Below are 23,780 nucleotides of genomic sequence, written 5' to 3'. Positions count from 1 at the left end.
CAGGGTTGAGTGCTCAGTCCTTTGCTGTTCATCATATGTTCTCTCAGGCAGATAGAATATGTCATGAAATGACAAAGTTTATTTGTTCTTGTCTCATTTTTCTAGGCTATGTTTTAATATGTATATATATATATGGTAATTTTGGTCTTGAATTAAAGGTTTGTCATATGTGACAGAAATTTGTATCGTAAACATGGTTGTGTTGTAAGATCGATCCTATCCTGACCATTTATTTTCTTGTCACCTGCTGCCAGGACGCGATCTTTGGTGATGTCTCGAGGTTTGAGGTGATGCTTGATGGTCAAATGGTTCTGGAGATCTGTGGCTCCTCCTCCACAGCTCACACGCTCCATGCACAACTTGCACACCGCCATGCTTCGATCCAGAGGCCGACCGGTGGGATCCGGCTCCAAACCAAAAAACTGCCAGGCGCTGTGCTGATGGGCGTTTGGATGGCTCAGCAGCTTCTCGCTGCCAGGCAGGAAATCGTACTTGTCGGTCACACTGGAGCTGCTGTAAACAAACTGGTTCTGGATGGCTGGGGGGAAGGCAGAGCCCGGATCACCGCCTACTTCTGGGTTTGACACAGTTGTCACCTCACTGATGACAGGCATGGGGCTCTGTGATTGGCTGCTGTCGGACCAAAGCGAGGTGCTGCTCGGCTCTGGGAGGGTAACCAGCTGGACGTCCTGCAGGAGGCGCAGCGCAGTTTCCTTGTCTCCAATTTCACATTTTGCATTGCCACCTACCAAGAACACCAAGTTTAGTCCAGTCAGCCTAAAGTTGGCAAGTTGGAAAAAAAAAACAGTGCAAGAGGCTTCTCAATAACTTAGAACATAGCCAAAATTAGTTTTTGTTTTTTTCAGCAGTTCTATTTAAAATATTGAACCTAATGTGGACACATTACATACATTTCAAGCACTCATTTCTGTTAATTTTGATAATAGCTGATGAAAACTCAAAATTGTGTTTAAAGCAAATTAAATAAATATATCCACATATATAGTATATCCATGTGGGGTATACTATATACACACACATAATACTTCCTTAGGAACTTGTTTTGCACAAATTACTGCATCAGCCTGTAGCTCTGTTGATGTGCCAAGAATGTCAGAATTGTTTTACAATATATCTGAATTAAGGTCTATTTCTTTGGCTTTATGAAATATTCAAAACTTTCTCGCACTGAATTTTGGAGGGTTTATTAGCTGCGAGCCATAATCTTCAGTTGACAGAAACAAACAGTAAAATAAAATGTTATGTGTGCAACACATCTAGAAGGTACATAAACTATTGACTGAAATAAATGAACTTTTTTGATAATAGTCCACTTTTATGAGTTGCCTACATGCACCAGATCATCCACCACAGGACATTAACCCCGTAGATGAGAACTCACTCATGCCTAGACCCAAAAGGGAGGCGTAATCCTTCCCGATCCAGACTCTGAGCTCCGTTCCCTCTGAGATGGACTGGGAAACTTTGTAGTAGATGTGACGGTAAAACTGGAAAACCACCAAGTTGTGTTCGTCCTCATTGCTTGTATATGATACATATCTGAGAAAACAAAGCAAACATCTTCAGTGAGTCGTGTTGGCTGACAGGGGAAGATCGGCAATGTGATATCAATAACTCACCTCATCCAGTTAGACTTGTTCTCATCAGATGCATCAACATAGGTGAAGGCAAAATCATCTCTGATCTAGAAAAAAAAATGATTTTTTTCAGTAAATGTGTTGGAATTTTCTCAAGCACAAATTTGTTTAAACTTTAAATAAGGTTTGAAATTACAAATTATAAATCTTTAATTTAGGGTTAAAATAAATAACTAAACAAAAATATACAGTACAGACCAAAAGTTTGGACACACCTTTCTATTTCAATGGGTTTTCTGTATTTTCATGACTATTTATAAGGCAAGAAATCCCACTTATTAACCTGACAGGGCACACCCATGAAGTGAAAACCATTTCAGGTGACTACCTCTTGAAACTCATCAAGAAAATGCAGAGTGTGTGCAAAGCAGTAATCACAGCAAAAGGTTGCTACTTTGAAGAAACTAGAATATAAGGGGTATTTTCAGTTGTTTAACACTTTTTTGTTTACTGCATATTTCCAAATGTGTTATTCATAGTTTTGATGCCTTCAGTGTGAATCTACAATGTCAATAGTCATGAAAATAAAGGAAACTCATTGAACTAAAAGATGTGTCCAAACTTTTGGTCTGTACTGTATATAGAGAACAAAAAATTAAATAAAAATCCTGCTTGAATATCTGAACGCTTACGCAACATTTTTTCCTGCTGATTTTCTGAAATATTGTAAATATTTATTGTCATAATTAAAATTTACTTGCCGGCTACTAGAAAAGTTGTTTTCAAAACTTTACAAAATGATCCTGTTAAATAAAATCTTGCGGGTGTGTCAACTTACAGCCCAGGCATATCTGAGGTTGCTCGGCATTTGCCCCTTGCACACCTCCCCCAGAAAGGGCCCAAACAGGACCCCCTGCTGCAGCTGGCACTTGGCGTACACCTTCAGCTCCATCTGTTCCTCGCCCGACGACGCCCCATCCGAACGGAGGGAGAGGCAGGCAGGCAGGGACAGCACGGCCCGGGAGGGGCCGCCATGGAGCCACGGCTCGCCCGGAGGTACCACCGCATCGGGAACGTAATTGGAGGTGGTAGGCGTCTGGAGGAGCGGCACGTCCTCGTTGAGTTCTTCGTGATTGAGATCTAGAGCTGGAGAAAATACAACAGCAACATCATGTATTTGAAATCAACTTCAGATGAAAGCTGCAAAGCATTCATATAATAAAAAAATAATTTGAATATTTTATAGATGCACCTTCTACTGATTTTTTGTAGCAACTGTATAGACAAAACACGGCTTTCTAATTAAAAGGTAGATCTTCTAGATAAGCAGAATTATCTGGGTATTTCTCTGCTGCCTAAGTCTTCAAAGCCTTCACACACCAAACTATTCTTATTTCTAAAATAGTGCTGACAAGACAAAAATGCAACATTTTTTAGAACGTTTATAGGTTCACCAGTTCTAGGAACTCGAACTGGTGTTCAAGTTCCTGCTACAGGAAAACTTAAGGGTATTCCAGCATCTTTGCACAAATAGCCAGTACATTTAAGTGGTTTGTGATCCATCTATATCACTGTTAAAGTGTTGGCTTCATTAAAGGCAACAAGAAAATGGTGGTCAGTATAGAAGGCAGCATCCAGAAATGTTTTTTAAAAATTCAATGCCAATAGAAAACTGCTTATACTCGCCATCCAGGTCAATATGCCATGAAATGCAAATCCCACAATGGCCCTGCTCGGAAGTAAAAAAAAATAAAAAATCCATACTGCTGTCTGCTGCCAGATCCACCGCGTGACTCAGACCAGCCAGTAAAATCATTCCCAGCATTTCGATTTTTTTTTTTTAGGAGCCACGCTTACTGCAGTCCCTCAACCTCCAAGTTGGACACTGCCCATGTCTGATGTTTCCAATTTTTTCATCTCATTGCCTACCTCGCTTCAGATTAATCTTCTCTTCAATCATCCATCAGCAGTGACGCAGACACCATCAATCTGTATGCTGAGATCAGCTGATATACAGTCTGCTTTTCTATAGTCGATCTGTCAGCAGGAGATAGTTAATATGCTGCAAACTGAGATTTTCTTGGATTATGTCATTGGGTGCTACTATAGTAGCATAGAGTGAGGTATTGATGATTTAACATACTAAAATTGGAATTTAAATGGTCACAAATTAATACAAGTGAAGTTTCCATAAGGTTTTAACTGTCAGAAGAATTGCAGTTGTTAGGGTTAATTGAACATAAATTATGTAAGAATAGAGTCATTAGAATCAGATGTTTTTCAAGAAATTTAATTTACAACACTGAATTTTTATCCTGTGCAATAATTTATATTATTTTTTGATTTTTAATTTTCAATTCATCAGCAACATTTTCTCTTGTGAAACTTCCATCTGCATCAAAACCGTCTTGTTTGCATCTTGTTGTGCTGCCGTCTAGCCCACAACTCTTGTAAATGAAATGTTTATATTATTACTCTTTAAATCTTGGTAAAATAAAAGTTAAATGAAACAACAACAAAAAAAAAACAGCGTTGTCTTCTCTACTTTTCGAAACAGGATAGTCACGCTTGCTGTAGCGTCATTCAGAACTTCTACTTCCGGGATACAACGAAAGCAGCGTCAGGAATGCGTTCATTTCGGCTATGATGTCACTTCCAGATTTGAGTTCCAATCCCTCAGTTACATTATTCTATGTAGCATAAATAAAGTCTAATATGCTTCGAGAAAATGGCGACAATTGTATCAATCCACACCAGGGCGGTGGTGTGTAAAGTGTTGATGGGGCAGTAGAACAGCGCCCCCTGTCTTAAACTGATAATACAGGCTTGGACAAATATTGGTGTTTTCTTTAGTTTGCTGCACGTGCTCAGCCATTTAGGGAATACCATAGCAACTAGGTAAATTTAAGTTGTGCGCAGGCGTAGCACAATGTTGTACAAGGCGCTACATTGTACAATTTACCGGCAAACAAAGAAAATAAGTTACAAGTCAGAATAGAAAATGAAATAAGGAGAAAATACTAACTCCAATACCTATACTCGATGGCCTCCTTGTAATCAGTTAGGGATCCTGTATGAATTTAACACGCATTTGTTCAGAGCCTCTGGGTTCGTCTGCATTTGCATCGGCTAGTTTTAATGTTTCAAAGTACGATGAATATTCCAAATTCATTTCTCAGCTTTAAAGACGTGTTTTATCCGTGTTACTTGGTTGCAACTTTAACACGGCCACGCTTTAGGGCCATTCAGCAACACTTGGAAATACAGAGCAGGATCGCATCTAATGATTCATGCCCGACTTATTATGCCAATAGAAAAAGTGCTGGTGGATGTTTCCAGTAGCTAAATGTAGCGTTATATTACCTTGAGGCTCCAGGGAAGATCCAGCGGTCGCAGAACCAATGCTCTCATTGAACTCACTTGGATGTCGACGCCTGAGATGACTCCTTAAATTCGTGGTGTTTCCCTTTGCGCACACAATCTTTCGGCATAAACGGCAAACGACCTCATCGGGATTCAACGGCCGGCCATTTTCGCCAGCTTTATAGCCAAAATAGAGCCACACGAATGACTTTGCTCTCGGCTTGATTACGAGATCCATGTTTTTGCGGCCCCCTTTTTCTGCAGAGCGGCTGGCTGCAGAGCTGCAGACAGAACTCTGTGCGGTAGACGTGTCCCCAGGAGAACTGCGCCGATGTTTTTAATGTGCCAAAGTAACACTGATCCAGAGGATCGGGTTTCTGCGGGAAACCCTGCGCATCGGTGTATTGTTCAGGATTCAGTCTGAACAATCCTCCAGGGCGGAGTGACGGAAAACACACACAAAAAAATCCAGTTAATAGTTCAATGTCTATCTGCTCTATTTCTATGTTTTTACGTCTTTATGAGTCGACCAACGGCAACACACAGGGACAGCAGAGGTTGCCAGATAATGCTACCAACACAGCTGCAGAAATGCACTAAAAAAAAAAAACCCAAAACAAAATAGAACAGGAACAACAAAAAACCCCTCAAAAGTTAGAACTGAATTCATTTAAAATACAGCATTTTATTAATAAAACAAGTCCAACAGGTTTTGGATTTTTCTCTTATCTCATGTGGTCAGTGATCTCTCCTCCCTTCCCCCACTGCTTCCCATTTAAATTGCCCCTCACACATTCCTAACAACATGTCCCCATTAGGAAAAGGAAACAACCCCCCACACTGTTCTACATGCTAAGGTAAAGCCAGAACCAGCTCAAAGGGCAGGTATGTGAGACTGAAGCACTTCTTAAGACGCTTCAGTATCACATATCTGATACTGAAGCAATAACGGGGATAATTTGTCAATCTTTGGTTAAATTCAGAACTATGTCAAGGAACCTGCACCACATTTATTCTCATTGAAAACCCAATATCAGTATTGTCCAGGATTGGTGCATCTTTCAATATTAGACTGGGTGGGGGGTAACAAAGCTATTTCAGACTTTAATATGAATAGTAATTAGTAAGGATTTAATTACAAATACCTATAATAATATTTCAAAAATATACCAAGAAGGTGATGTGATACCTTTTTGATGTAAAGGAGGTTGGATGGAAAATTTTAACATGTACTTGAATTTGCTGTACTGACAATTAATATAAAACATTTAGTAGATCTTAAAAAGTCTAAAATCATTATGCCCCTTTTACTCTTGACACTTCTTTTTTGTTCTTATTGGATCTAGTGGCATTTTTTTGATAGTGAATTGACAGGAAAGTGGGTAATGAGAGAAAGGGGAAGACATGCGGAAAATCACCAGGTCGGGAATTGAAAAGGCTGCACAGTTTTTACACACAATGTAGCGTGGGATATATATCACACACACACACACACACATATATATATATATACAGTGATGTCAGTAACGCGTTACTGACGTTGGACCACTTTTTTCAGTAACGAGTAATCTAACGCGTTGCTATTTCAAATCCAGTAATCAAACTACAGTTACTTATCGAAACCACTTTGCGTTACTATTTTCTTTTGTAATTTAATTTTATTTCCTCTACCCGTCTTTGGGAGTAACTTAGCTACTTTCCAAATCAAGTAATCAGTAATCTAACTAAGTTACTTTTTCAAGGAGTAATCAGTAATCCGATTAAAGTTAGTTTTTCAAAGTACCTATGCACTGTATATACATATATATATATATATATATATATATATATATATATATATATATATATATATATATATATATATAAATTGTGGTCTGCATGTGTATGCAGCCCCTTTTAAATCCAGTAGATGGGTACAAAAACTATACTAAAGTAAGAGTAGCATTACTTCAACATATTTTTTCGTAGGTAAATAACAGTAAAAAGTAGCCTAAGAAAATAAAAAAAAGTCAAGTAAAGAAAGCATTTTGCTAAAAGTCTACTTAAGTACTGAGTAACCGATCATCACATCTGATTTAATATTTCAAAATGATAAAATGATGTCATCAGACAAAGTTATGTGTAAATTCAGGAACTTTAAAGACTGAAAAAACAAGTCAAAATAAATAACATATTACAAATACATATAAAAGGTAAGATATACTTTGTTTCTTCCAGGGAAATTGTTGACAAAAAACATATACAAATAAGAAATCTCACTTCATAAACTGTAGATATATTTAGGTAGGTTCATTTTTAGTTTAAAAAAAAAAAGTTTGTTTTTTTATTTAGTGTAAATATATGTAACATCCAGAAATTTCACTCCGAATAAGACTAGTGACACTTCATAATACAATAACTCAAGTAAAAGTAAAAACATGATGCAGTAAAACTACTAATGTAAACGCAACTACTACCCACTTCTCTGTCCAGTGCTGAGTGATTGGACAGCCAACAGGTTTCAGAGTTCAAGATAGCTAGCCACACAAGAAGCTTAAATACATAAAAAGTTAACTTGTGTGTGTAAGTTCATATTATTAATACAGCTGTTTTGTGAAGATGTTTATTAAAGTTGTGTCGTTGATTTAGTTTTTAGGACCCAATGAAATATGGTCTGATGCCCCAAATGTCTTATAGCCTTGTGTTTTTGCAAATAGAATAACTTTCACAAACCAAAAACGATGCTGTTTTTTTTTTTTTTTTTAAATAATCTACACATATCCAGGTTTGAGTTGTTGAGGTGATGTAATTTTTAAGCAGGACTCCATTTGAGCATTCTGTGTATGCTAGTTTTTATTTTTATACATATATATTCTATATAGCAGATGCAGTGGAGTAGCCCTTTAATCTAGTGCTGAATGCCAACTTCATGTTCTTGAAACTTTATTACAACTACTCTGCATCTGCACAACGACCTGGCAAAAAGGAGGCCTGTTAGGTATGCAGTTACAGTTTAACAACAAAACCTGCATGCACAGTTAATATTCCATGCATTTTAAGAGGGGAAACCTTAACAATAGGCCGAAGAGTACCTTGAAATTCAAACGAAGCACCACCAGCAGTCGCGAAGGAAGTGAGCTCATAGAAATCTGCGCGATGGCGCCGCGATAGATGGCTCCTCAGATTGGTGGTGTTTCCTCCTTTAGCGAGCACTATTTTCCGGCACAGGCGGCAGATGACCTCCCCGGTGTTCAGAGGCTGTCCCTTCTCATCCGCTTTCAGGCCAAAGTATGTCCACACCACAGATTTGCTCCTGGGTTTGGAGATGAGGTCCATGTTTCTGTGGTTCTTCTGTGCAGACCAGCCATGGAGCTTCTGCCAGAGCTGCAGCGTGTAGAACAAGCGCCGTTGCAGGAATACCACTACTTTAATTAGGTGAGTATAAAATTCAAACCAGACTAGCCGATAATCGTCACATAATATATAATGTAACCGACATCCGTTGTTACTGTGTAAGGATGCTTAAATGTCAACATAAGGGTGTGGGCGCTGATCTATCCGCTGTACTTCTGTGCTTTTACGCATTTAATTGTCGACAAACGTCAACACCATGCGATCACTCAGGTTGCCAGGTCCACTTGTCAACACAACTGCACGAAATACATGTGCAGATGTAAACAAACGCAAACTGATTGATACATTTCTTTGCAGTTTGGTTAAAGAATCGAAACATCAGCTGTTTTAGTCGTTACTTTTTCTATAATGAACAGTTAAAGTTTTAAACTGCTGAGAAAAAATATAAAAGTCATTGCTAAATTGCTAAAATTGAAAATGAACTTATAAAAGCAAGAATGTGTTTGATTCTTGTTTTGAAATATGACATTGAAATGTATAAATTATATTTTCATTCTCGGGATGGGGTGTGTGGCACAACACAGATGAATAGAAAAAGAACCTGGTTATAATTTTTTTTTATACTTAAAATATTAAAGACATACAATCTCAAACAAAGAAAACCCTCACAAGGTTACATATTTTCTCATATTCCCAATAGTAGCATTCTTCATCGTGAACTAGCAAAGCAGGTTATAGGCTTCCTTATAGGCTACCAAAACTGCCCACATATAGTGAAGGTGTTTTCAACATTGAGCTCAGAGTGCAATAAAACCACCAACATGTTTTGTTTTTTACACTGATGAGTTATAGTGGTTTGATTTATTTAAAGCAATCCTGTGTTTTATTCAAGTTATCTTTTGTAAATGCGAGACGTGCGTTTGGGTTCTTTTTGTTCAAAAGGTTTTTTTTTGGTAACTATCACATGGATACTATTTCCTCAGTTTCTTTTATAACCTTGAATCAATAATTAAGCAACTGTGCTTTGGAGTTTTAGATGTTGTTCTGATTCTTTTATGATCTCCCAAATGAGTTGTTCATTCTTGCCTGGAGTAATTCTCCAGGCAACAATCTACTGGGAACTGGGAACAATCACCGATGTTATATATTAACTCCATTTGTGCATAATGCCTCTCCCTGTGGTTTGCTGCAGTCCAAAAGCCTTAGAAATTGCTTTCCAAGCCTTTTCAGACAGATAAATGTCAAAACCTTTATCAACATTTGGATAGTAGTAGTAGTTGCTCATTATCTCTTCTCCTATCATCTGTTGGGGCAGCAGCACACGGAGCCAGGGAGCTATAAACCTTCAACAGCCTGATAAAACAGGCTGGTACTGTTCTGTGCACGACTGAGGAAACTCTGGAGATGATGATGCAAAGAAAGATTCTTCATAAAATCAAGAAAATCATGAGGTACCGTGTATTCTTAGGATTACTCCTTCAGTCAGAGGCTTCTTCAGACTTGCTGTAACACAGACTGCTACAAAAGATCTTTCCTGCCAACAGCCATCATCATCTACAATAACTCTTTTGAAGCATCTGAATTAATGAGTTACAACGACATTTAGTTTTCCTTTGGAATCTATAAAGTATTTTTGAATTTGAAAAGGTAAGCAGGCTTAATTCAGATTTATCATATAATCCAGATAATTTGACTTAACTGCAGTTCCATACATAAAACTTAATCATTTTCTGAAACAATGTAAAATGTGAGTTAACAGCTTTGAAGTGATGCAACGTCTTTCTTCTTTCCTTATGAAAACCACATTTTATTGCTCAGTGATGTACAAAAGCGGAGATTCAACACGACTAATGTAGGTATAAAACTCAAACCTGGCAACCCAGGGTTACTGTGCTGACACTTGCTGTTTGATTTTAAGCTGACACAGACATTTTGTAGGTCAACCTCAGCGTCAGGTAAGCCGCTAAACCGAGCGTTTTGCATTCTATCCTATAGTCGCGATGGCTTCTCTTACATTTCAAACACGTTATATATCGATTTTGAATCTCTATCCTTAAGTCAATGTAGCGCATTTTGTGGAAGCTTCGTTGTCCTTTGGATGCAATCGCTTTATTTCGGGATTTGCGGTTACTGGTCTTTTATGGCCTCAGCGGCTTCCCGTATGGAGCTCTGTTGCCGTGGTTACAGCGTTCGAAAGCGGGTAGGTTCATAACGGCTAAGTTTAGCTCGACAACGTTGGTGCAAAAAGCAAAAGAGTTGGGAGGAAAATGGCCTCCTGCCTGGTTCCCGAGTTCCCCGCCGTCGTGGCGGCACTGGAGCGTCTGAAGGACCTGGAGAGGGAGCTTAGAGAGGACGAAATCCCGTTCTCAGCCGAAGGATGCGTCCACCTCACGGCCATTGCAGAAGCTGTAGCCGAGTTAGAAGCCTCAAGGCGAGCTGTCCGTGAGCAGTTGGAAGTGGAGTCCATAGGAAACTGCAAGCTTAGATACAATATTCTAAACATGACTGATCGTCTGAGGGATGACATCCTGAGAGACAAAGCAGCAGCCCGGGCCTCTAACGCCGAGGAGATAGAGCAGCTCCGCAGAGAGCTCAGTCTATCCTTTCAGATGCTAGAGGAGAAAAAGAAGAAGATACAGGAGCTGTTAGAAAAACAAAAATTGCTTCAGGCAGAGCTAGATCGGGTGAGTGCTGAACACAAGAAGCTGATCCTCTCTCTGAATGTTCTGATCAGCCTCAGATACAGCAGGCAGGAGCATCTGGACAACACGCTGGAGCAAACAGAGGAGCTGAGAAGCTCCATCGCTGATGTTGAGCAGCAGAAATGGTCCTTCCAGCAAAGCGTGGCTTTGGAAAGGGAGAGGTTCGCTGAGGAAGAAGACGACCTGGACAAAGAGATAGCCAAGAGGATGGGACAGATTAAGCAGCAGAGGGAGGAGGTTGAGAAGATTGGATTGGAATTAGATAATCTTAAAGAGAAGAAAAGGGAAACGAAAAGCAAAATAAAAGAGCTCTTCCAGGAGACGACTGAACTGCAGGGCAATGTGCAAAGTCTGGAGATGTCCCACTGTAGTTGTGAGCAACAACTACAGGAAGAAATACTGCAGACCAAAGAGCTGAACGGACAGATAGAGAAGCAGAAGAAGCACAGCAAAACGCTAGAGGAGAACTTCAACCACACCCTCAAAAACCTGCAAGAGGAAATCAGTGGAGTGGAAGAAGACCAAAAGAAGGCTCTGACTGCCCAGCTGGTCCTCAAAGAATCGCTGGCCTACTATTCTAAAGTGTGCAAGTATCAGCTTGGAGTGGAGGATGAGTCCCGGGCCGACTTTCTGCAGGTCTCCAAGAATATGGAGAGCTCCCGGCTGCAGCTGGAGGAGCGCATTGCCTCCATTGTCAAGTACAGCAAGGAAATCCTGGAGCTTGAGAAGATGATCGTAGAGCTACAGGAGGACAATCAGATCAACAGGCGGATTGTTGAGTCCAAAAGGAAAGAATTGCTCGTCGATCTGAAGGAGGCGAATTCCAAAATCAAGCTGTTAGAAGAGGAAATCAAGCAGCTCAACAAGCGCCTGATGGCCGAGAAGAGCAGGCAGCAGGATTACGAGGAGAAAATGACGTCCGGTATACACAACAACAGGGAGAGGTATGAGGCGCTGTGGCAGGAGCGGGCTGCGCTGCTTGAGCGGCACCCTGACAGCGAAGATTTTGACTTGATGCTCTATCAGATGCCACTACTGGAGAAGGAGAACAGAGAGATACAGAACCTCTGCCAGCAGGAGGTGGATCAGATCATCACGGAGTCGGAGGAGGTCAGTAGTACGATCACCGAGAAGCAGAGGGAGCTGGAGGAGCGACTGAAGATACTGAACGAGGTGGAGAGAAAGTGGAGAGATGAGAGATTCAGGAACGACAAGCTGCGCAAGCAGAAAGACGTGCTGACTCGGAGGACATCCGAGCTGGAGCGGTCCATCCAGGACACGGCGGAGCACACCAGAGAGCTGCTGGCACGCAGGGAGGAGATGAAGGTCAAACTGGAGGAGCTGCAGGAGTCTCACGGCAACGTGGTGAACAAACAGAGCTCAGCCCTGAGAGAAATGGAGGTGAACATGTATGACCTGAATCTGATGCTGGGGCAGATCAGAAAAGAGAACAGCAGGCTGCACCTCTCCACCAGACAGATGATGGAGGACATCAGCACCAGCAGGCAGGAGAAAAACAGGTACCAGCAGGAGGTCCAGGAGCTCAGCAGCAGATCAGAGGCCCTTCTCAAAGAGATACAGGAAGGATTTAGACAAGATAACTCTCTGATTAAAGGCATCAAGAAGAGTGACGACGAACTGCTGTCGTTTATGGGTTCAGGGTTGAAAGAGCTGAAGACCAGGAACCAGCAGCTGATGAGCATCAACGCGCTGATGCACCAAGTGATGCTGGAGTTTAGCAAACGACTGGGAGATAAAGCAATAGAGCGATGGCAGAACTAACGGACTGTGCACTATACATCTTCATGCATCACAATACAAACCTGCCTACACTATCAGTATAGGAGCCCATCAATAAACGAGAATAAAAACAATAATAAAAAAGATATGTTCTCTATTTGTCATTCTGCAATATTTGTGAAGTTTAAAGAATATAAATAAACTCTATTTTTAGTTAAATTATTTTTTTCTAAATCCTTAGTGAAACAGTTCTCGCATTGTCCAACATCCATCTATCCATTTTCTAACACCCATGTCCCTATTGGGGTCAGGAGGGTTGCTGGTGCCTATCTCCAGCTAACGTTCCGGGCGAGAGGCGGGGTACATCCTGGACAGGTCGCCAGTTTGTCGCAGGGTAACAGACATGTTTTTGGACTGTTGGAGGAAGCCGGAGAACCCGGAGAGAACCCACGCATGCACAGGGGGAACATGCAAACTCCATGCAGAAAGACCCCGGGCCGGGAATCAAACCCAGGACCTTCTTGCTGCAAGGCAACAATTCTACCAACTGCGCCAATTGTCCAACAATGTTAGTCATATACAGTATGTGTTATACGGTTGACTTTTTTTTTCTTTTTTAGTGCATTAATTTAGATTTGGAGGACCCTGTTTTTTTTTGGCAATTCTGACACAGATGAATAAAAACCTCATAAAATAAATAAATTTTTAATTGCCGTTTTATTTTCTGGCTCTGGTCCTTCTGTGAGCTTCAGGGATATTTTTAAGACACGTAGGTATTTTCTTTTAGCCATTTTCTAACCTTTGCAGCTCAAGACATGTGTCTTACTCGTCTTTCCCATTTTTGCAAAGTAAGAAATGGGCACATGCTTTACACCATTTATAGTAAATAGAAGATTCTAGGTGCTATGATTATCTTAAAATTGTTAAGTGTGCATTAGGGGTGAGCTTTTACAGTATTTTTTATTGCTATAAACTTCTTATCATGATAGAAATTTTGATTTATCGTTGTCACGATAAATTCAACTTGATGATGTTTAAATTCCCCCAAACTATTCGTCTTATCTGGTGTCCTTTAGAAGCGTATTACAAACGTTTCTCTAGAGCGGTATTTGTGCTTGTGAGGCTTTGATCGCTGTGACAAACAGTCACTGCCATACAGGTAGTTTTCTGTAATTTGCTCTCACCGTTTCAAACACGCTTCCCTTTTCCTCACCACAACATGATGCTGCCACCACCATGTTTCTGTGTTAGTGTTCATCACTGTGAATAATGCCTCCTTCTCTTCTCTTGTCAGACGTCCCAGCTGATGTTCACCGTGTGATTCCAGCCAGCAGATGGCAGAACAGATCCGGTTTCTCTCCGCTGTGACCTTGCCCTGCTTCTAGAGGGTCAGTTAATTCTTTACCCCAACTCCCCCCTCTGAGCTAAAGCATGCAAACACTTGCTGACTGAGCCACAGTGGTTTTCTGTGGTGCGTTCTGGCAGAACTAAATCCTGGTTAGGAGATAAAAAGGCTTTGCTGCTCCAGAGTTGAACTTCAGAAGAAAGGGATCCCCAGCTCTTGGAAAGAAGGTGGGTGTTTGGAAAACAAGAAGTTGACTTTGTTGTGTATTTGCACTTCTATTATCTTGTATATCAGCGTAGACAGAATTGTATATTTAGAGAAGCTTCTTGCATGTATTCCATACATGATGTCAAGGTTCCTAAATATGTGTGTGGCATAGGTGCTACAAGTTTTTCCTCTCTGAGGGAATATTGCTCCATAAATTCAGCTTGCTGCTGTTGTCATTCTGCAGCTTTACTGATACATGTTTCTTATTAAAATCAGCATAAAAACCCCAAGATTAATTTATTGTTTTAACACACAGCATATCTCAAACCTTTTGCTTCACTGGGTTTCTCAGATTGTCTTAGTTCTGTTCAGCAAGCACTGACCTAAATACAGTAATCAATTTTTACATGAGATAAAGACGGCTCTGTTTCCTTGTGACAGATTGCTGGAGCCAGATTTACTATAACAGCCGCAGGATCATCGCTGTTTATGTTGCGTTGCCTCACTCAGGCTGCTAAGGTTAAAGAGTAAAGGGGCAACGTAACACCACAGACCGAACAGATCCGATCTCTGCTCACACGTCCCGCACCCTGCACACGTCCAGCACGGACGTGGGAAAATATCGGAGTGTTTGCGGTTGCAACAGTATGAACAAATTCTGAACGTCACTAAACAGCAGGTGGATCAAGTCGGGGCTAATCGTATATTTTATGGAAATGTTTTCCCTGCAGCTTGTTACTGCTGATAAATATCATGTTGTCACTTTTGTTACGACCCGTCTAGGGGTGGCCAGATCATAACATGAAGGATCCATCCTCTTCAGATCCCAAGCAGCCAACACACACGAAGTTGAACATTTTTATAATGTTATTTATTTTAAAAAGATGTATTTTTGATTAAGATGTTACAAATGGAGCATATGGCTTCAGAGTGAGCTATCATGCCGAAAACAACAAACAAAAGGAAACTATCTGAATATTAATTGAAACTTACCTAATTGAAATTTAATAAACCAAATGACAAAAATGTACCTCCCTGATTAAGAAAAACATGAGAAAACTAAGCAAACATAAATGACAGCTCACTCCTGCAAACTCCAGAACTTTACATGGCGCTAACAGTCAAACAGTGTGGCCGGTTGAGATGAGCTGAGGTTGGATGCCAGGAAGTCCGGGAGGCCACCAATTGGACGTCTCTGTCGTCTTCGAGGAACCAATCAGAGACCGGCACCTGCACATTCATATTTGTCTAATTAAGTTGACAACAATAGTCGTGATACTTTGCCATCATGAGATTGATGAACAGCGTTGTTAGCATTTCTTTTATGGGCGTGGCAGACTAAAAAAAAAAAAAAAGCAGTTCTCTAGTCCATAGCTGTAACCTTAAGGATTCAACAATTACATTATATTCTAAATACTGAACAGTCGAGTCTTTAGATCTCTGATGTGATGTTCATTTTTGTACAGCGAATATGCTGTATGTTACAGCAGCGGTCCATTTATTATAGGATCCAGAATAATTTATTTTAGGATCAGCCAGCTGGTGATCCGTGGTAGAGAGATATAGATAGGTTGTATAGTGCAGTGATAGGCACCTGAACAATGGAGAAACAAGAGCAGATTGTAAAGTTTTCATTCTGAAAACTATTTAAAAATCAGAACAAAATTGAACCTTTTAATTTGGATACACTTATCCAATAAGGAGAAAAAACATTTCAAATAAAACAATGAAGCAAGGTACTGCTGTTTTCAATAAGCGGCACTTCAGTTGTATCATAGTTCAGTTACACAATTTGTATATGAGGATAGTTTTAACAACCGAGTTCTTCCTTCCTACTACTTGCTTAGCAGGTTTTGTTCATGATCTGTTTTTAAATCACTCTTGTCGTGTGTCTGGTTGTTTCAGCTTTGCTTCACCCTTCTAAACATATGATCTAAATGATAGATAATATATGCATTTCTTTATGAGAGATAAAACTTGTATTAATTATGACTGAGCACAAGAATAAACAGAAAAGGTTGTTCTTTACAGAATTAAACTATATGTAGAGGAGAATATAAAATAAAATTCCCGAGGCTGAACCAAAAGCTGGCTCAACAGAATATTAGTTCAAGTGTGACTACGCACACAGTTATTAACCATGTTATTATGATAACTTTTTTTTTACTTTTCTCTTTCTATTTCCCTCTGATGGATTTGTCTTTTGGTTGAAAATTTCTCATCATATGTTGTAAAACATTTTCAAATGATTTGTTACGGCCTATTTCTTCCACATGACCAAAAGCCTGCTATCTTAACAAGACTTTTTTTTTTTTACACCTTTCTTTAGATTTGAGCAAATTGAAATTTTGAAATTGAGAGTGTGGTTCCCAGTGTATTTTAGTGTCTCCCGGTGTTTCTTGACAATAGATAATAGGTTTTGTGTGGGTAAAGTGACTTTCACTCGTGTGCATCAGAGCTTTCTCTGCAAAACATACAATCTGATGTAGTAGTACTTGTTCTCCTGTTCTCGGTACTTGTCATTCCCACTTATGACAAGTACTGGTTCTTAATGTTGTGTACCTGATCGCAGCATCTTGTTTTCTGCCTGGAGGCATTATAGCTCATCACAGAAGCGTCTGAGTCCGCGTTGTTCTGTATCGGCTCCAAGACCGTCTTCCTGCTGGGAAAGAAGCCACGCTGGTTTTGATTAGATGTTCAGAGATGTGTGAAGGTTGCTGAAACACAGCGACCAATCATTGTTCCGCAAGAACAGCTAGTTCTCTGTTGTTGTTTTACAACAGTGGTTGTGTGTGAGACTGTTTGCTCACACACAACCACATAATCAAAGTGTGAGGTAAAGAATGTAATCTTTTCGTCTGAATTATGAGAATTAAACTGAAGCAGAACACACAAAGCACCTTGTGTTCTCAATAAAACCAGGAAGATAGAGCACATCACCCCAGTTCATAACCTAAAGTCATAACCTACACTGGCTCCGTGTAGCTCAAAAAATGGACTTTAAAAAACACTGGACTTGACTTTATAAATCACTGAGTGGTTTAGCACCAAAACACATTAAAGATCTGCTGTTCAACCTTCCAGATCTCTCATGTCTTCTGGTTCTGGTCTGTTCTGCATCCCCAGAACCAGAAGAAGCAGCATTCAGCTTCTATGCACCACAAATCTGGAACAAACTCCCAAAAAACTACAAAACAGCTGAAATATTGATTGATTTACCTTTTCACACTCACTGTAAACAGAATTATTTGATGATTGGTTGAAACAAGACACAAAACTCTTCTTTGCAACTCAAACTCTGACAAATTTGACGGAGGGCGCCGGAGAACATCAGATTTCAAGTAGTGCGCAGATTCTCAATTGTATTTAGATCTGGACTTTGGTTAGGTCAGATACCTCCGGGTGGATGTTTAAGGTCTTGTTGGAAGATGAACTTCTGCCTCACATTTTCTTCAATTATTGACCTGCATTTAGCTCAGTTCATCTCTGGGGAAAAAAACACCCCACAGCATAATGTTGCCACCACCTTAGTTAATGCATTGGGACTTTGTATAACTTCCTCACCACAATCATTTTCTTCATGCCATTGCTTCATCAGTCATATGTGTGGAATGCATCCCTACTGGTTGTCCTGTCTATAGTCTCTTTTCTCTGAGCTTTTCTGAGCCATTTTTGCTTTAAGGACAGCCAATAAAGCTCTTTGAGAGCCGCAACTTATCACTTATCAATATCACTTTCTGAAAAGATACAACGTTTTAAACACATACCTAGTTTAGGACATTTTTTTTTGTCATTTTTAAATGACAAAACATTTTTCGGATTTAGAATACATTTTAGGATTTAAAATAAAGATGAACATAAAACAGGATAGATACAGTATGTATGTATTTTTTAAAAGCATATTCCGACTTATGACAAGGATATATAACGTATACTATATATACTATACTAGTATATATGGTATATACTAGCATAGTATATACTATATAAGGATATATACTATACTACATATAATGAGACAAATGATTTGTGAAAAAGATGGAGCTCCTCAAACTTTCCAAACTTCTAAAACAAAAATATTTGTAACTCCCATCAATAATAGCTGCATGATAACAAGGCTAAAGTGGAAAACTACAGGTTTTACAGCTGAAAATGATTTAATTTTACTTTTAATTACACTGCTGCGCATGTTTTTGATCTCCTTTCAAAAAGTGTCCACTGCTGGAGCCAAATCTGGGGCAACAGAAATAAAGCACAACATTGTTGCAGACAGTTTAGCCATTTAACAAATAGCAGTTCATTATTCAATGTACTGTGCTGGGAAATTTAAAACAAACGAAAAAAATTTTTTAAATTGTTTTTAATATTAATATGAACATAAAGTTTGGTCCCTGCATTTCCAGTACTTTGTAAACATTCAGATTATATCTAGTTATATCAGTGTGGAAAAGAACAGCACTCAACTTGGAAAAAACCAGCTGTATAACAACGGTGATCTTGTTTTTGGAGTTATGTTACGTTACAAAACACAGGCGGAGGCAGACGGTGAAAAAGGCCTCGCAAGTTTTGCGCACCTGTGCCGAGGATGTTATGCAGTCGTGCAGCATCATGCTGATTCATTACTTAGTAATGAATCAGCAGCATGTGACCGCCGATGCCCCGCAAGGTGCCGGTTACGCCGGCTTCCTGATCTGGAGGCTTTAAAGGCGGCAACGAGAAGAGAGGGCAAACACAACCCACTCTCTGCTGACAGCAGCCACATCTGTGAGGAGGACGGTTCCATTTAGAGGAGAACAGAGAACGTTCTAGTGAAGTGCTGCAGGTGAGGACAGTGATGGAGACTTTAGGTGAGTCGGAGCTCGCGACTGATTTCATAGATGAAAATATCTCGGGTGATGAACAAGCAGCAGATCTGATGTGATTGTTATCTCTAATATACCATTCACCGGATAAAGTAAAATAAACAGAAAAACCTTCTCCTCAGGCTGATCCTAATGCGCTTTTATGGGATTTTACATTTTAATATTCATAAACAATTATATTCCTCTACAACACAGGTGTCAAACTCCAGTCCTCGAGGGCCGCAGTCCTGCAACTTTTAGATGTGCCTCTGCTGCACCACACCTGAATAGAATAATTAGGTCATTAAGGCTCTGGAGAACTGATCTACACAAGGAGGAGGTGATTAAGCCATTTCATTCCAGTGTTTTGTACCTGTGGCACATCTAAAAACTGCAGGACAGCGGCCCTCGAGGACTGGAGTTTGACACTTCTCCTCTACAAGGTTTACATTCAGCTGGAAGAAAACTGTGAATCAGACAATTTCCATTCATGTCCAAACCAAATGAATTTCTTACAATGAATTTGGTCAGATGGTTGTATGTAGGCTGTTTTATAAACATCTCATTTAAAAACTTGATTTTTTAAAATTGAAGTCCAACAAAGGTCACAGAATGTAGATGAATGGTGGGTTTGTGTAAAGGTTGCTACCCTTTAATTGTAATTTTAATGAAAGTACCCTACTAACATAACTGCCGAATCACAAGCTGATGTTGTTGGAACAACTACAAAGACGATCTTTGACCAATTTTTTTTTAATCAAATCAAAATTTTCCTCCTCCCCCAAAAATGCATGAACAAAATTTTCCAGTGATGTAGAAATTGATCAAAAGAAATTCTTTTAGTTTTCAGACGATGAAAGGCGTTTTGAGGTTTTGGACGTCTTGCAGCTGTTATCAGTGACAAATCTGTGGACTGGCGTTTATTTTTGACACCCCACAGGTCTGTCTTTGCTTGAGTTAAAAGGCAGAATAGGACAACTTGCTGTTCAACTCAGTACTGAAGACTGATGGGAATCTTGTCAGTCCTGTTGTCCTGAGTGATTGAGGAATGTGTAAGGTGTCTGGATTTTAAATGTTTGTTTTTGTTGTTTTTACCTCCTTAGTTTGTGTGTCACCATTCAATAGAGATAATCGTTTTTTAATCATGTACCTCTAGTTTTACATCATGCAGCGTTTTTCCTAATCCACGTAAGGAGTTGAGATATTGGCAGGTTTTCCAACCGGACACATTCAGCAAACATTTATGTCTACACATTTAAGTTTTAAAAGTCCAAACACGAGGCGGCATCATGTCCTGAATGTCTGGAACGTGGACATGGAGTCAGGTCTACAATGGGTGTGAATGGAGTTGCCTTTCAGAAGATGTGTGCTGTTGATTCTTATGTTGCTGTGAGTCAGAACATTTTGGGTTTTTTCCAAATTGATTGATGAGACGTAACACCCAAGTGTTCAAAACCCTGTCCCAAATCTTTAAGTGTAAAGAGCTCATACTAGTATGATACATTTATTACAAATTTGAGTTATTTTTTTTATGTCTTTTCTTTCACTAATGTACTTTTTATGGCCAAATGAAGTTAAGTTTTTGATCAGTGCCTCATTTGAGCACTTAAGTCATATTACACAAATATTGTTTTCTAGAAAGTACAAAATTTATGAAATTGTAATAAAACACATTTTCTTTTGAACTTTTTACATGAGATTTTGACACTGACAGGTTGTTGTACGACTGGTTTCTGGCAACTAAAGGCATCAGGCTGACACTTTAAATTGTTCACACCCAGTGAGTTTCCCAGGTATTGTTCAGTATTTCAGGAAGCCTTATAGAAATTTTGGTTTAATACAGAAACCAGACTCAAGCTTCTAGCAATAAGATTTTAATTTGAAAATAAGATTACTTTTAGTCTAAATGTTTTGTTAGATACATTTTATTGATAGAAATAGCTGACAGCACTGCTGAGACTGATTAAATAATGTGTTATTGCAGGTTAAGGATTGTTATTGGGGAAATTTCCATAAGTATGCAGTCTATTAAGGTAGAAAGGTAAGTATGTCCATCAACTCTTTATAAGTAAAAAGACCAGGTGTTTAGTCTTTTTATTTTATAAAGCTCTCCAGAGGTTTTTCTAATTTCAGCGTGCCGGCTCCAGGGGTCTTGTTGAAGGGTAGTTTTTCTCCGATGGTAATCATGTGGGGGCTTTCTCTCTCCACTAGTGTGTCCGATGGGTGGAGGAGCCACCAGGCTGTACAACACCCTGACTCAGACGTTCAGCGGCAGCAGCTCCCCTCTGTCCATCCCGCCATCCTACCTGAGCCCCCACCAGCCCGCTCTTACCAACCTGGATTCAGATTTCTGCCTGGTAAACAAACCTTCTGCATTTCCCTTGTTCTTTGTTTTATTTTGTTTGTTCATGACATTGGTTATTATTTAGAGACATTTTTCCGCCCAAAAAGCTGAACGCTATCTGTTGTGTGTTTCTGGGGGCAGCAGCAGAAGAGCGCCCCGATATGCCCCCTTGATCCAGTGGAGCTGCTTCAGCAGTGTGAAGAGGCCCTCAGGGACCGACCTCCTCACCTGCATAGAAACTTTGTCTACATCAATAATGGAGACGACATTGCCAGCATCCCCATCAGGGTGATGCAGTGGAACATCCTAGCCCAAGGTAGACTGATTGTTATTGGCATCAGCTCATAAGAAAACAGGTTTATTGAGGAAACGTTCATTTCACTTTAATTAATCTAAAATGTGAAGGGTTTTTTTGTCCAAGTTTATTTATTTATTTTTTTCATAACCTAAGAGACGTTATCTGAAAGGCTGCAGCAGCACTGAGGCTTTGGTTCACTGTCACAAACCTTACCTGCTGCCCCCTAGTGGCCATAAAAGCAAAAACCTCGCAAACCTTTTACATTTTGTGAGATTACAACTATAATGAATGTCACAAAATGTGTTTGTTGGAGAACATTATGAACATATTTTAACATAAGTTAAAAGTAGGTTTAATCATCACTTTTATTGTTATCACAACAGTACCTGTGATTTTGTGGTACTAAAAATCACAGTGGGCAATATTCTGGGCAGTACCAGAATATTGCCCACCCATATTCTGTTATGTAACAATGAAAAGGGTTTAACATTTCTGGTGCCAATAACATGTTGGGAAAGACGAGCATTGATCTTTTGCTAAGCAGTGACTCTGGATGAGCTGCAGAGGCCCACAGGTCAGGTTGGAAGACTCAGTTGACAGGTTGCCATACAGAAACATGTAGCAGTGGTCTTTGAGTCTGGAAACCTCTAGAAGCCTTTCAGTGTGTCTCTGCAGTTTTTGGCAGCTCACACCTTCCTCCTTCCTCTGACCTTCAGCTCTGGGCGTAGGAGTTGACAACTTTGTCCGGTGTCCCTTGGAGGCCCTCAGTTGGTCCCGAAGAAGGAGCCTCATCCTGGAGGAGATTCTGGCCTACCGACCTCACATCCTGTGTCTGCAGGAAGTAGACCACTACTATGACACCTTCCAGCCGGTTTTGGCGAATCTGGGGTACAGCAGCCATTTCTATCCGAAACCCTGGTCTCCATGCCTGGACATAGAAGGCAACAGCGGTCCCGATGGTTGTGCCCTCTTCTTTGATGAGTCCCGATTCGAGCTCCTGGACAGTGTGAACATCAGACTCTCCGCCATGATGATCCCCACAAATCAAGTAGGAAACATTTCTTTCTTTTGTCTCGTGAAGAATACAATAATGTTATTGACACTGTGCACCTTTGCCTCAGGTTGCTGTGGTGACGACTCTGCGTTGTCGGAGCAGTGGAAGGTATGTATGCGTCGCTGCGACTCACCTAAAAGCCCGATCTGGCTGGGAGTGGTTCCGCAGCGCTCAGGGGTCGGACCTCCTCTGGCACCTTCAGAATCTGGTCCAGAAGCTCGTTGGCGGCAACTCCAACGTCAAAGTCCCCCTGCTGATTTGTGGCGATTTCAACGCAGTCCCGTCGGAGGAAGTATACCGACGCTTCGCCACTTCCCCTCTAGGTTTGGACTCTGCTTATAAGAAGCTCAGTCAGGACGGCGTGAGTGAGCCGGAGTACACGACATGGAAGATCCGGGGCACCGGGGAGTGCTGCTGCACGCTGGACTACATCTGGTACACTAAAGACACACTGAGAGTGGACGCTGTCCTGGACATCCCAGACGAGGAGCAAATCGGACCCAACAGGCTTCCATCCTACAGCTATCCATCCGACCACCTCTCTCTGGTTTGCGACTTCAGCTTCAGGGAGAAGGAATAAGAGGCTGGCTCATCAATGGGAAATGTTGATTCCTTGGACCGAGGGGTTCTCCCTCGCTGCTTCACTCCACAGAAAGCCTGGAAGCCGAATGTGAGTGAACGGGTGAAGATGAGAAGACAGGAGGCCTCGAGTGTGAAGTGACTGAAATGTTGCAGTGTTGAGGTTGAAGAGATAAATGCATCGCGAGTCTTCCTGCCTGAACTAAGTCTGCACCAGCTGATCGTCTCATACCTTCATCAGCAATCAAGCTGCTCATACATGAACTTTGGGTTGGTTTTTTTTTTACAAAATACTGAAATCAGACTGTAATAAGAATACTGCTTGGTACTACCATCATATAACACTGAAAGTAAATAAAGTGTCTTTGCCAGATAA

At 40.4% G+C, this 23,780-nt stretch overlaps 2 protein-coding genes across 13 annotated transcripts in view; one reads left to right on the top strand and one right to left on the bottom strand.

Moving 5' to 3' along the window:
* Positions 1–8,291, bottom strand: part of LOC116719971 (uncharacterized) — a 12,926-nt gene extending 4,635 nt beyond the window's left edge. Inside the window, exons 1-5 of one of the 3 annotated variants that reach the window (XM_032562864.1) lie at positions 8,033–8,291; positions 2,437–2,744; positions 1,641–1,705; positions 1,403–1,560; positions 227–745 (exon numbers count right to left, since the gene is read on the bottom strand). In XM_032562864.1, coding sequence (XP_032418755.1) covers positions 227–745; positions 1,403–1,560; positions 1,641–1,705; positions 2,437–2,744; positions 8,033–8,276 — 1,294 coding nt within the window. In that variant the 5' untranslated portion in view covers positions 8,277–8,291. Of the gene's footprint in view, positions 1–226; positions 746–1,402; positions 1,561–1,640; positions 1,706–2,436; positions 2,745–4,961; positions 5,467–8,032 lie in introns of those variants that run through there. The other 2 variants (XM_032562866.1, XM_032562865.1) reach the window with 2 other exon arrangements.
* Positions 8,113–23,780, top strand: LOC116719974 (nocturnin-like). Of its 10 annotated transcripts, XM_032562884.1 has the most exons (8): positions 8,113–8,228; positions 8,300–8,375; positions 14,031–14,124; positions 14,222–14,308; positions 21,341–21,486; positions 21,615–21,789; positions 22,488–22,819; positions 22,893–23,780. In XM_032562884.1, the coding sequence occupies exons 5-8, from the start codon at positions 21,349–21,351 to the stop codon at positions 23,403–23,405; spliced, it is 1,158 nt and encodes a 385-aa protein (XP_032418775.1). In that variant the 5' UTR covers positions 8,113–8,228; positions 8,300–8,375; positions 14,031–14,124; positions 14,222–14,308; positions 21,341–21,348; the 3' UTR covers positions 23,406–23,780. The 10 variants fall into 10 exon arrangements, with proteins under 10 accessions (XP_032418775.1, XP_032418776.1, XP_032418773.1 ...); XM_032562885.1 differs by lacking the exon at positions 14,222–14,308; XM_032562882.1 differs by having other exon boundaries at positions 14,031–14,308.

The sequence above is a fragment of the Xiphophorus hellerii genome, chromosome 5, assembly GCF_003331165.1.
Source record: "Xiphophorus hellerii strain 12219 chromosome 5, Xiphophorus_hellerii-4.1, whole genome shotgun sequence".
In the NCBI taxonomy this organism is placed as follows: domain Eukaryota; kingdom Metazoa; phylum Chordata; class Actinopteri; order Cyprinodontiformes; family Poeciliidae; genus Xiphophorus; species Xiphophorus hellerii.
The sequence above is the reverse complement of the archived record's forward strand: the minus strand, read 5'-3'. Positions and strand labels throughout refer to the sequence as shown.

What these genes read in the sequence shown, in the direction of transcription:
- LOC116719974 (XM_032562880.1), top strand. An exon ending in TGGATTCAGATTTCTGCCTG is followed by an intron (nt 21,487 to 21,614) that starts GTAAACAAACCT and finishes TTCTGGGGGCAG; the next exon opens with CAGCAGAAGAGCGCCCCGAT. An exon ending in GTGGAACATCCTAGCCCAAG is followed by an intron (nt 21,790 to 22,487) that starts GTAGACTGATTG and finishes TCTGACCTTCAG; the next exon opens with CTCTGGGCGTAGGAGTTGAC.